Source organism: Poecilia reticulata, chromosome 11 (genome assembly GCF_904066995.2).
Source record: "Poecilia reticulata chromosome 11, P_reticulata-male-v2, whole genome shotgun sequence".
Classification (NCBI taxonomy): domain Eukaryota; kingdom Metazoa; phylum Chordata; class Actinopteri; order Cyprinodontiformes; family Poeciliidae; genus Poecilia; species Poecilia reticulata.
The window spans coordinates 22,635,260-22,648,325 of NC_088840.1; the positions used below are offsets into that span (position 1 = coordinate 22,635,260).

Consider the following 13,066-nt stretch of genomic DNA (forward strand, 5'->3'; position numbering starts at 1 on the left):
TTTCACCACATATTAAATATGTATTACTATTAATCATTAGTATCCATGTATCTGATTGAGGTATTATGCAAAACAAGTTTATTTGTCTTCTCTGCTGTAAAGTATTTTGTTTTTCTAAAATAATGTTTGTGTGGACTGCTCTGTAACCATACGTACATTTCTCATCTTTCTGTTAATAAGCAACTTAAGTTTACTTTGAATAGTATAGAAAACCGCTCCAAATGATTTAAAAACGAAAATATCGATCTGTTCACATATTTACCATGCAATGTACAAAAGGTGAACACTGGAGTCTAGATAAGAAGCACTAAAGTTCAAGAATCCACCGGAAAAAGACTGAAAGGAGGTCAAAGGTGAAGGGACTGAGTGAAAATTAAGCAACTGAATTAAATGGATGAAATGTGAAATAAAGAAAGTAGAGATTTCCTGTCAGTTCAGATGCAATAATTACATAAAAAAATAAAAAGATTCAAAATTAAAAATATTACAACTGGTCATGTTGGAAGCTGTTTTAAATATCTTAAATACTTAACAAAATAACCCAAATAAATGAAAAAAAAAAAGAGAAAAACAATATAAAGTCATGGGAACGTTCAAGACAGCTGTATATTTAATCCAGTATAAGAGAAAAAACTGCAGGAACACATACGGTTCAAAAGTGTTCAAAAAATACAATTCATTGAAGTGCTTACAAGATTAAAAAATGGGTAGGAAAATTTTACAAGAAATTATTAACTACATTTATTACAATAATTTTGAACATTTTCCTGAGTTGAATAAAATAATGTCTGTAAAATGTAAAGTTGATGCAACTTATCTGAGTCACCGCAACAAGGAACCAAGAGTCAAGTTGAATCAGTACGTTATTTTTTACAGTGTAGAATGAGGAAAGCTGAAATAAAAGCCAAGATCTGAACAATATCTGCAAGACTGGAATCAGAAAATATTTTCCTGAAATGCAGAGATGCAGGAATGACGTAGAAGTATCCACCTGTAAAGAAAAGTATTGATCGGTTCTGCTATTGGTGGGAGTGAGTGGGTCAGAGTGTTTGCCTGCCTCTCTGAGAGTAAACACTCGTGTTGGACTCGCTGTGGGTCCAGCTTTATGACCAGACGCCTCTCAGTCAGTCACTTCTCTCCCTGAACCATGAAGCTTCACGCCACTGGACCTCTGGTTCTGATGCTGGTTCTGATGCTGCTCAGCTGCAGCGCTGCTGAAGAATGCAACCTGCCGCCAAAGCTGCAACGACAGGACTTACCCAAGGTGAGATCACAAACCAGAACATCTTGACTCATCAGACGTCTCAGCAGAGTTCCTGATTGGTTACTTGTTCTGGTTCCAGTTGACAGAGGTCCGGTGGGTTCTGGTTCAGGCGATAGCCGACTATCCAGCAGGCGAGGAGCTGATGAAGAACGCCAACAGCTCCGTCATGGAGCTGAAGCTCAAAGAAAACAACGAGAGCTTCCTGTTTGTTGAGCGAAACATCGTGTGAGTTTAACCCGGGCTCAACTGGACATTCTGAATCTATTACACTGTAAAAACACAAAATAAGTATTTTCAGTTGAGATAAGACAAATACGACAAAACTAGCTTACAAGTAACTTTTCATCACAATGTAGGAGCTTGTTTTAGGTAAATAATTACTTAAGAAAGAAACTGATTCCATGGACAGATTATTTCATTTAATCAATGTTAAGGATTTATTTACTTAAAACAAGCTCATTATGTTTGCAAAAATTTTACTTTTACAGTTTTGTCTTATTTCAAGTGTTTTAAGATGTTTGTACTAGAAAATAGGCCAAAAATACTTGGTGATATTTTGTGTTTTTGCAGTGTAGAGAATATATACGATGGCGTATTAAGGCCTTTAGGAATAGAAAAAAAAACAAAGAAAAACCTCAGACAAAAAAATCTGAAATTTTTAGATTAATCTCAGAAATTTTCTAGAAAAACCAATGAAGTTTCTGAGTTTCAAAAGTTGAAAATTTTTGAAATTTTCTACAAAAAATAAGAATTTTTCTGTGATTAATCTCAAAATTTCTGACTTTTTATTTTTATTTTTTTAGCAATTTTCATCACACCAAAACTTTTGATCAAAAAATAAGAGCTGTTTTAAATTAGTTTCTTTCCATTTAGCAAATGTATTTTCAAAATGTCAGATTGCATATGGTTAATGGAAACACAGTAGGAGCCACGTTACATGTCATATTTACTTACCAGGGACATTTTTCACTTTTTTTTTTTTTGTTCTTCCATTTTGGTTTCTACAGCTTCTAAAATCAACCCAAGCACTTTAAAATAAAACACCCTGACATTTTTTGGCAGTAAGTTTATGTTTTCTGGTGTCTGGAAATTGAGCCGATTCAATAATCTTTCAAAATCAGAAAGTACAGAGCTGTTACCTAGCAACCCCAGTAGAGCCCAGTCTGTTACCTAGCAACCCCAGTAGAGCCCAGACTGTTACCTAGCAAACCCCGTAGAGCCCAGTCTACTCTAGCAACCCCAGTAGAGCCCAGTCCGTTACCTAGCAAACCCCGTAGAGCCCAGTCTGTTACCTAGCAACCCCAGTAGAGCCCAGTCCGTTACCTAAGAACCCAGGCCCAGTAAATTCAAATTCTAAAATACTTTATTGATACCAAAGGGGAAGTAAATGTTGTAACTCAAATTAAAATTCTTGACTTTCATCTATAGCTTATTGAACCTCCAGATCCCGGGTTTCTATAATCTGCTTTCTGTAACTTTCTAAGGTTCAGTTATTTGGTTCAAATGTAATTTTGTTCTATTTTTTCCAGAGCTGGAAACTGTCTCATCTTCCGTGGGAACCTGTCGGTCCCAGATCCTGAGACATCCAACCACACGCTCCTTCTGGATGCTGATGGTCAGTGTTGAACAAGCTCTAATTTTATACTTTTATATGTTAAATTTATACTTTTATGGCTTTATCAGCAACGGCCCTAATATAATAATAATTATATAACAATCTGTCCCTGTAAACAACCAATATGCTAACTCAAGCATCAAGCTAGGAGATGGTAGATGATGCACTTTTATGTATAATGAACCCCCTGGAGAGAAAATCTTGTAAATTCAAGATATTCTTAATTTTAAAATATTAAAGTTGTTTCTTGGAGTCTTTACCTTCTTGATTGAAACGTTCTAGAATCAGAAAGGGAATATACATATATAAGAATCAGAGTTATTATCTCAATAATGACTGCAGTAGTTTGATAGAAAACAGTTTTATAAACAATTATCTTTTCACAGATTGTCAGTGTCATACTAAATTGTCACAACACAGTGCCAGTTTCAATAAATATGCAACAATATTAATAAAAGTTACATCAGGGGTGTCGAAGGTGTGGTTCGGGGGTCATTTGTGGCCCTTGAAATGATTGTGTTTGGCCCCAGAATACAAGTCAAAAATACTATTCATAACACAAAACATTTGGAAATATTCTGTTTTTCTTCTCATGAGGCATCAGTCCAAAGCCATTTTTATGTTATGCTCAATTTATTTTGTAGCAGGTAAAACAAACAAAGAAATGGCAATAAATGAAATTTGCCTTTTTAATTTAATGAATCTTGTGGTTCGCCAATAGTTTAAATTTTACAGTTTTGGCCCCGAGGACTAAAAGTTTGGACACCCCTGAAGGAAATCCAATCAGCACAGAGGGAACGGTTGATGGGATGTTATTGTTGCTGATTCCTTGAAGGCGTGCGGGAGTTTGGCGGTGTGGTGACTCCATACGATGACAAAGGTCGAGCGGACGTCCACCAGGCCTGTCCGAACTGCCTGCTTGTCTTCTACCGCGGAGTGTTTGCGGGTACGCCGGGGAGGATGCTGCTCATTTACAGTAAGGAAAACACTTTGAACATTCATCTGACACCAGATTAAAACTGATCTGTGATCTGCAAAAACTCCACACTGGTTGGAAAATAAGACAAAATTATCAGTTGTTTGAAGACAAGATGTTTTGGCTCTGTTAGGACTAATATAATCTGTCTTTAAAGCATATAGGTTATAGAAAGCTTTGGAAACCAATAAAATTGGGAAATGTTTTTTTTTAAATCGGTTTAATTACCTATACCTGTGCTGTTTTGTTTGGAAGTGTGTAAATGTAAATAAATAATTCTAAAAAATAAGTAAAATAAATTTAGTTCACTTATATTGCACAAAATTACAACAAATATAAGTTCAATCATACTGACACACTGTAAAAAAAGAAAATCGTCTCTAATTCACGGTGAAATACCAGCAGGTTGCTAGAATTATAAATATAAATACGTTAAATCCATATTTTATCTGTAGTTGCCAGAATTTCACCGTATTTATGGTAAAATTACGTGAATATGGTAAAACTCTGGCAACCACAGCTGCTGGTATTTTACCGTAAATTACAAATCGTACATTTTTTTACTTTTTTGAATTTTTGGAGCTCAGAAATGTCCTTGTTTGGTCTAGAAATAATCTTAGAAAATTGTGGGGGGAAAAGGACAAATTCAGAAATATTTTTGCCCAAAACATTTGGCAAAACGTTTTCTGAATTTTTGGCAACATTTTTCTTTTTTTATTCTATCTACAGCGGTCCTAAAACACCGTGATCCGCACTGCTCCTTCCAGGCTCCTTATTGTCAAACCCAGAATCTAAAGCTCCCTGTTAGAAAACCACAACAAAACAAAAAAATATTTTAAATTAAAAAACAAAACAAAGCAGAACATTGCAAATCTCTAATATCTACTTTACAAAGAGTTTATTCTCTGTCTGCAGAGAGGATGCTGACTTCCTGTCATTTTTTGTGAAACAGGAAGTGAGGGGAAACACCTGGATGCTGAGGAGCTGAAAGCTGCTGAGAGCGAACACAGGAGGATGGCCGAGTGCCTCAAGTTCAACGTCAGGACGAGTTTCCGCTACGACGGGAAGGCAGGTCAGGAAAATGACTAAAGTTACTATCTGAAACTGGGCGACATACTTCAAAGTTCATGTTTTAGTCGTTATAGAAGCCAAATAACAGCCAAACATTTGTGACGTTGTTTTACGTAATTGGTGAGAAGATTTTAACTCTGTTTTCTTTTATATCAAATTACAAAAATAAGCAACACGCATGTTCATTCACAGACATTAATCTCTGTATTCTGTAAATTTAACCTCAATTTCAGCCATTATTTGGATCATAAAGCAGATTATTTAAAAAAAGTGTTTTGTTTCTCTGCAGATTTTTGCCTGGAAATGAAGGAAGAAACAGAAGCCTGACACAACATGTAGGGTTTAATAAATATATTTAATCTGAAGAAGACTAAAGTTGTTTCATTCATTCTCAGATGTCTCGATTTGTTGCAGAGTGCAGATGGGAATCTGTGCTAATACACTAGTCTGGCAAAAGTAGCAAACAATTGTCAAGTTATGGCAATTTGTCTGAATTATGGTATGAATTATAATTCATATTATAATTTTATAATGTGAATTTTAACATGAATTCTAATTCATAGTTTTTTTTAATTTTTTTAATGAAATATGTTATTATTTTATTTATTTATTTCTCACGCTTTTGCTGCTTAACTTTTAGATAAAATAAAAATGTTCAGACGTGTCTTTCCTGTCTGGTGCCGCTGGGTGTCGCTGTCGCGCTCCCTTCTAATTCGCTGAAAAGAAACCCGCCGCGCGCGGCCTCGTACGGGGGAGAGCGCGCGTGCTCGAAGCCAAAGAGCATCTGCTTCAAAGCGGTCCGCGCACGCGCAGGAGGAAAGGATGCAGCCTGTGTTCAGACAACAGCCGCGGCGCTGAGGAGGAGACACAACCGGCGTGGACCCGAGTGGACGCGGCGGCACCGACATCAGGACCTCACCGGGGACCGGAGCGACCAGAGTCCGGGCTGCAGCTCCCTCCGGGCCGGACCGAACCTCCTCCTTCTTCCCCAGCGCTCCGACTGAGCGGTTCCCCCCGGGAGTGAAGAGGAGGGAGGATGAAGAAAAGCAACCAAAGCAGACGGGTCAGTCAGACACGTTTTATTCTTTATTTTTATTTTTTATTCTTAGCTTTAGAGTCAGTTTTAAACATTCATCCGGGTTTAAGTTGTTTTAATGTTTAATTTGGCAGAAAGTAGAGTATAAATATGAAAATAAATCCCTCAGATTTCTGATCAGGTTCCTTTTTTATCAATATTCATCAAGCTGCTCCATTGAAATTCCTAATCACTGCCACGTTTCCGTCAATAACTTTAACTTAATTAAACATTAAACATTTTTTGTTACATATTTATTAGTCGTCTATTGTGTAAATAAATTAAGTTTAATTATATTTTTTCAGCCTTTTTTTGTTTTTATGTTTTCACCCAGGTTTTGTTTATCTGGTCAGTTGAACATTTTAATTTTGAGTGAATATTGCATGACATTTCACCATCATTTAGGTTTTTAGATTAACGCTTCACACACATTCTGAGGAGGAAATGTATTTATTTCACTAAACTAATTTAAAGATGGAGTCAGAAATTGTGGGAAAAATCTTCAAAATGTTCTTCTTCGTCTTCCCCTCCAGATAAATAACTGGAATCCTGAAACCTGTTATTGTCAGATCAGAGGATAAAAAACCTCCCAAACCACTTTGAGCTCAACTTTCATGTCTTTTTTTGTTGTTTCTTTGAATTTTTCCCTTTGAAAGTTTTCTCCGTCAGGTCCTGTTGCTTCCCGTCTCCTGGTTGGTTTCATTTAGTCTCTTTCTCTCTGCAGCACTTCGCCCAGCTTTCTTTTTTCCTCTTACTTCTGTCAGAGTCAGGCTGTTATGCAATTAAAGTAGGTCAGACTGACGGAGAGCAGTGAGATCATGACAAACACGATCATCGTGAAGATTTGCACTCCTCCATCAGTCACACGTTATTCCTCCTCTTCACTTCTCTTCCTCTTCTTCTACTCTCAGACCAAAGCTTTACCCTTTAACTTCGTTATATTTCCTCATTTTTTAAAATCTACTTTCATCTGGTTTTTCAGTCTTTCCTCATTTTTTAACCTAAAAATAAGATTAATTGATCTTCTTATGAGTTTAATCCTTTTTTCGTTTGTTTGTGAAATTAAAATATTTATTTTCCGCGTTTATGCAATAATCACACACTAAAAACGCAAATTTATTCTTTCTAGACCTGCAACTCAATTATTTTGGTTATCAAATAATCTATTGATTAATCTGACGATGAGTCGATTAATTGGGTTAAAAAATTTTTTTCTACAATATTAGAAATATATTAAAAGATACAAACAACTACATTTTATTGCCTAAAATGAATAGCGGAGCATTCTTTTGCTGAACACCTTATCATTTATTAAATAAAAATACTTAAACACTAATGTATCAATACAATTTAGGATTGAGCTGTTGATTATCTTTTGTATTAACTGACTAATAATTGGATTAATAGATTTAATTTTACAGAATTTGAAAAAGGTGAAGCTAACTTTGGCATTTGAGTAGTTCCGGGTAAAACATATTTACAGACAAAGAAGTTTATTTTCATCTTAAATGCGTAACGTATATATTTTTTGTGTTTTGGCTTAAATATGCTAAATTAGTTGACAGTTATCTTAATAATCGATTCATCTGATTAGCCCTCCTATCTATAATTATCTGATTTGTTGGTGTCATGTTGGTTGTAAACTTGTGGTTTCTCTTGTTGTGTTGCTGTTTTGTTTTTATCTTCTTCTTCTTCTGTTTCAGGGCTTGCAGGACTCCGGTCCGCTCGCCGTCCAGGGGCCGGAGAAGGCGGGTTGGATCAGGAAGTTCTGCGGTCGAGGGATTTTCAGGGAGCTGTGGCGGAGCCGTTACCTGGTGCTGAAGGGAGATCACCTCTACATCTCAGACAAGGAGGTGAGGAACGAGCGAAACGGAAACGTAGTTCATGGGAAGGCACTGGAAGGACTGGGAGTTGTTTTGCCTGATGGGTTCTGGGCCTGGAGCTTCAGCAGCTGTTTGGTGTCAGCGACCTCACTGTGGGTTAGTGTCAGAGAGGGACGGAGACGGTTTGTGTCCTGGAGCGGCAGCGGAGATTAGCAGCAGCGACTGACTCAGGAGTCAGACGTGATGTTGGAGAGTGAAACAGAAACTCCCAGAGTTTGTGTTCCTCTAAAGGCGACCGATCCTTGGACAGGTTGCGCCGGGTCTGTGGTCCGAACACGTTCGTTACAGTTTTTTCACAAAATCATTTTTAGATTAAGAGATTTCAGTCTTCTCAGTTCTGACTGTTTTGAGCTCCTTTGAGAATGAGCTGTTTTAGGGCTCTGTCACTTTAAATCCAAATGAGCTGCTGCTGGCCACGCCCCCAGCTCAGTGTTTATGTTCATATGTGAAAATGGCTCCTTCTTTCCCAGCAGCCACCATAGAGCGCATCCATCCATCCATCCATTTTCTTTACACCCTTGTCCCTTAGTGGGGTCAGGAGGGTTGCTGGTGCCTCTGCAGCTAATGTTCCGGGCGAGAGGCGGGTTCACCCTGGACAGGTCGCCAGTCTGTCGCAGGGCAACACAGAGACACACACACTCACACCTAGGGACAATTTGGAGAGGCCAATTAACCTCACAGTCATGTTTTTGGATTGTGGGAGGAAACCGGAGTACCCGGAGAAAACCCACGCATGCACAGGGAGAACATGCAAACTCCATGCAGAAAGACCGGGGCCGGAAATCGAACCCAGAACCTTCTTGCTGCAAGGCAACAGCGCCACTGTGCAGCTAATCCATAGAGCGCATACTGCAGTTAAACCAGATGACCAAATGTTCTGGAGTTCCACTTGGGTTGCTAGGTAACGGGCTGGGCTTGGCTGGGGTTGCTAGGTAACGGCATAAAGCCTGGTTTTTGAAACGACCAATTTTTCAGACACCAGAAATCATTAACTCATTGTAAAAACGTGTCGGTGTGGGTTTTTGAAGTGCTTGGGTTGTTTTTAGAAAAAGTAGAAGCCCAAATGGTAGCACAAAAGCATGAATCCTAACACTTAGAAATCCACGTAAATGCTGATTCATTCATTTTTTAACTTGTTGAGCTTCAAATGGACAATTTCAAATATTTTCCCAAACTAAGACACCTAAAGAGAAGAACTCTAAATATAAAATAAATGCTAAATAAACTCAGAATTAAAACTCAAGACAACCACAGAGATGTATATAAAATCGCAAAGACAAACAAATCATAAAATAAAACAATAGCAAAATTCTTCCAAGCACCAAAAAGACGCAAAATAACAAAGCTGAGAATAGATTAAAAAACATCCATAAAACAACATCAATACACCAACATCAAGAATAAAAACAACCAGAAACTAATTAAAAAGAGATTTGAAAGGAATAAAAAGAACTATCATTTTTTGACTGTGGTAAATTTCTTGACTTATGGCAACAGCAACTAGTTAAACAGTCCAATGAAATATGGATACAGTTGATGAATATTTGCATCCTTGGTAAATTACACGGGTCAAACATTTGTGATGTTGATTAAAATCTTGATAAATCTAAGAATCTCCAGTAAAATCAGGATGTGAATTTGTTTGTTTAGACGTTTTATGAAGTCAGTTGATGTAAAATGGATGTTTTAGTGAGACGAGGGAGGAACAATGTGCTGTAATCTGTGTTTACTTCCAGCTCAGACGATGGCCGGTCGGCTCTGAAACGTGAGCTTTTCACCTGAACCGACCTCATCAAGTTCCTGTTGTATGAAAATCCAACATCCTCTTTAGAGAAACTGCTTCACATCAGTTTGAATCTTTTTATTGCTCTGTGGTAGACAAATTCACTAACGTTAATAGGGACCAATATGCTTCCTTTAACAGGTTAGGATTAATCTACAGACTGCACAAAACATTCATTTCATTTGATTTCACAAAATCATTCCTAATTAATGAGATTTTAGTCTGGTCAGTTCTGCCTATTTTGAGCTGTTTTAGGGTGTCTTGTCTCTTTAAATCCAAATAAGTCACACCTCCAACTCAATATTTACACTTTCATGTGAAAATGGCTGCAAACAGAAGCACAATTTTACAACAACTGAAATTTGAAAAGCAGAAGTAAAGCCTCCTACACAGCCAACAAGAATGCAGCAAGTCGTAAATCAACAACAAGTCACTTATCTTTTCCAGCAGCCATTGTACAGCAATAAAACCAGCTGACCAAACATGCTGGAACTCCAGCTGGGTTGCTAGGTAACGGACTGGGCTTGGCAAGGGTTGCTAGGTAACGGCTTATTGATTTGTAATGTTACATTTCAGAGGTTTTTGAAATGGCTCTATTTTCAGACACCAAAAATCTTTAACCAAAAACTGGCTGTGCGGGGCTTTTTTTAAGCTCTTGGTTGTTTTTAGAAGCAGTCGAGACCCAAATGAAAGCACAAAAACCTGAAAAATATTAATTTAACATAATTGGTCCCCTTTAATGCTGCGTGGTTTGACTGCAGGCCGTTTGTTTGTGTCGGGAATCAGATGAACCTCCCTGTCAGTGAGGCAGTTTAGATCCTAAGTGGCGAGTGTTCACACTGATTCTGTTTTTGCTCCTGCATTACGTAACTGTCTTTTATGCAGCTCCACACACAGACTGCGGGACGCTGAGTCAGACTTTCTCGAACACTTTCTTCTGAGTTTTGCATCTCAGCTGGTTTTATCTCTGTAGAGTGCAGACAGGCAGATCTGAGGAGGTGGAAGCCGTCTGTCGGCGAGGAGTTTGAACAATAAAAACAGCTTCAGCAGTTGGTCAATTTGTTTTTGTTTTGTTTTTTCCCAGCGTAAGAAGGAGCTGTTTATTCATTAGTTTAAACTCACTTTGATTGATATAAATCACCTGTCAAACTCCAGGTCTGGGGGGCAAATATGGCCGCCGCAGCTTTTAATGTGGCCCTCGAGACTCCAGATGACATCAGTAAGTCCTTTCAGTTCTTTACAAATCTGCAAAATTCACAAAATCAACAGATCCCCACATTTTTATTTTATTTTACTGCAATTATTTCTCAAAATTAGTCAAAAACATTTAGTTTCAATAACTCAGCATTACTTGATGTGAAGTCATAGTTCCTGATTGATACGGCGAGTAATAAAAAGTCACATTTAGCATCATTTAGTGCAAATATAATAAAAATTCATTAGAAATGTTTCTAATTTAGCACCACAAAATCTGATTCTGATTGCAACAAACCACACAAAAAAAATGACAAAATCCTAGATGGGCTGATCAGCGTGAAAATATGATCAATTTAATTTTAAGAAACTCTTATTCAAGGTTGAAACAAACAGCAGTTTATTGATATTTTAACAGATATTGTAATGGGTTTTCTCTAGAGGTGTGCCGATCGATCGGCCACCGATCATAATCGGCCGATTTCCGTGTAAAAGTGCATGATCGGTGGTCGGCGATCATTGTCTCTTGTTGCCGATACCGATCACCTGCATCTCATTTCTCAGCCTGCCTGTGCAGCTGGTCTCCTCTTTCCTTCACACTGCAGCAACAAATCCTAAGCCATGTGGAACTATAACGCACTGAGTGAATGGGGAAGTTTGCGTGTTGCGGCGGAAAATTGAAGCACGTCAAAATGCATCAACACAATGAAGCTAATACACATAAAAACAATGCCATACTTGACGGAGTTTGGCTACATCGAGGCTCACTGCAGTAAAAAAGACATTTGGAGGATCAGATAGCAGGTAAAGCAGCGCACTGCTACAAACACCCGGATTAGCATGACGGTCAGAAAGCTAAACAAATAACCCACAAAATTATTTAAGTCTTCGAGCTGCGATGTAAGACGCTGGTTCTGCTCTCACTGTTGAACCGCTGCTATGCGCTACAGCATCTAACTTAAAAAAATACATTTTACATGCGTATTAAAACTTTCGCTGTCCTAACATGAGACAGATAATCTCTAAAAAAATAATCGATCTCCTCCCTGCTCTGCATAATTACTCCGCTCAGTCAGAAACAGCCACTCAGAACTAGCAGTAATCAGCTAGCCGCCATGCTAACAGGAAGTTTTCATTCAGTAACTCAGGATTGTTTATTGTAATGGAACCTGTATTTGCCTTTGAATGTTAAGTTTTATACTTGAATTTTTTGGCAATGTTGAGAAGTTTTATGTAGGCTCTTTGCATTAATTAGCCTCTTCAGAGCCTTCATATGTTATCAGTCTGTTAAAGATAGTATTACCAATAGCAGTACAATTTGCACAATGCCTGTTTTGTTTTTTTCTTGGAAAAAGTAATTAAAAAGTTTTTGTCTAGGTTAATTTATGGTTCCTTTTCCATATAATGTAACCAGTAGTACTTATAATAAAAAAAATAATAGTAATAATTATGTGATTGGAATCGGCAGGAAAAAACCTGATTGGCACATCTCTAGTATTTAATGTGTATTTAACATGTGAATTACAGACATACAGCATCTTCCTAACGTATTCATACCCATGTGTAGTCAGTTTAGGTGGCCAGCCATGTTTTGGTCAAATTACAGTTTCCAGATGCTTTAAACATTTCTACAACTTTCACAACAGGATACACACACACACACACAGTCGTGTTTTCATCACTTGTAGGGACTTCACATTGACTTCCTTTAACTACAGCCTAACCCAACCATAATCCTAATCCTATCCCTAACCATTACATACCTAACCCCTATCTTAACCTTTACCATAAACCTAACCATCACAGACCTAACCACTAACCCAAAAACAACAATTTCCCTCTTGGGGACCAGGAAAATGTCCCCACAAGGTGCAATGGTCCCCATAACCCCACATTGTAGACAGAAATAGGTTCCCATAAGGATATGAAAACCTGGTACACACACACACGTTTGTTTCGCTGTCTTTGTGGAGACTTTCCAATGACTTCCATTCATTTCTACAGCCAACCAAAACTTAATTCACACCTTGGACCTAAACCCCTAACCCCAAAACAGCATTTCTTCTTTAGGAGCAGTGAGTTCCCATAATGTAGTGTGTGCCAGGAAAATGGTTCCCACAATGCATCAAATACAGAATACACACCTACACACACCCACACACAACAGGCTTTTAGAGGCTTTGATGAACCAGTGATGTCACTCAT

General features: G+C 37.9%; 2 protein-coding genes across 3 annotated transcripts in view; both read left to right on the forward strand.

The window, feature by feature from the left end:
* Positions 1-53: 53 nt before the first annotated feature.
* LOC103472555 (saxitoxin and tetrodotoxin-binding protein 1-like) lies at positions 54-5,294 on the forward strand. Its single transcript, XM_008422261.3, has 6 exons — positions 54-1,264; positions 1,344-1,489; positions 2,794-2,879; positions 3,715-3,855; positions 4,808-4,927; positions 5,216-5,294. Exons 1-6 carry the CDS (start codon positions 1,148-1,150, stop codon positions 5,251-5,253), a joined length of 648 nt encoding a protein of 215 aa, XP_008420483.2. The 5' UTR covers positions 54-1,147; the 3' UTR covers positions 5,254-5,294.
* Positions 5,295-5,415: 121 nt separating this feature from the next.
* Positions 5,416-13,066, forward strand: part of plekho1a (pleckstrin homology domain containing, family O member 1a) — a 33,805-nt gene continuing 26,154 nt past the window's right edge. For both annotated transcript variants that reach the window (XM_008422259.3, XM_081612368.1), the window contains exons 1-2: positions 5,416-5,989; positions 7,705-7,854. In XM_008422259.3, coding sequence (XP_008420481.1) covers positions 5,963-5,989; positions 7,705-7,854 — 177 coding nt within the window. In that variant the 5' untranslated portion in view covers positions 5,416-5,962. The remainder of the gene's footprint in view (positions 5,990-7,704; positions 7,855-13,066) is intronic.

Excerpts from the sequence above, each read along its gene's own strand:
- LOC103472555 (XM_008422261.3), top strand. The coding sequence starts at position 1,148 with ATGAAGCTTCACGCCACTGGACCTCTGGTTCTGATGCTGGTTCTGATG. Across the intron at positions 2,880-3,714 it reads GCTCCTTCTGGATGCTGATG|GCGTGCGGGAGTTTGGCGGT; the intron begins GTCAGTGTTGAA and ends GATTCCTTGAAG. Across the intron at positions 4,928-5,215 it reads CCGCTACGACGGGAAGGCAG|ATTTTTGCCTGGAAATGAAG; the intron begins GTCAGGAAAATG and ends GTTTCTCTGCAG.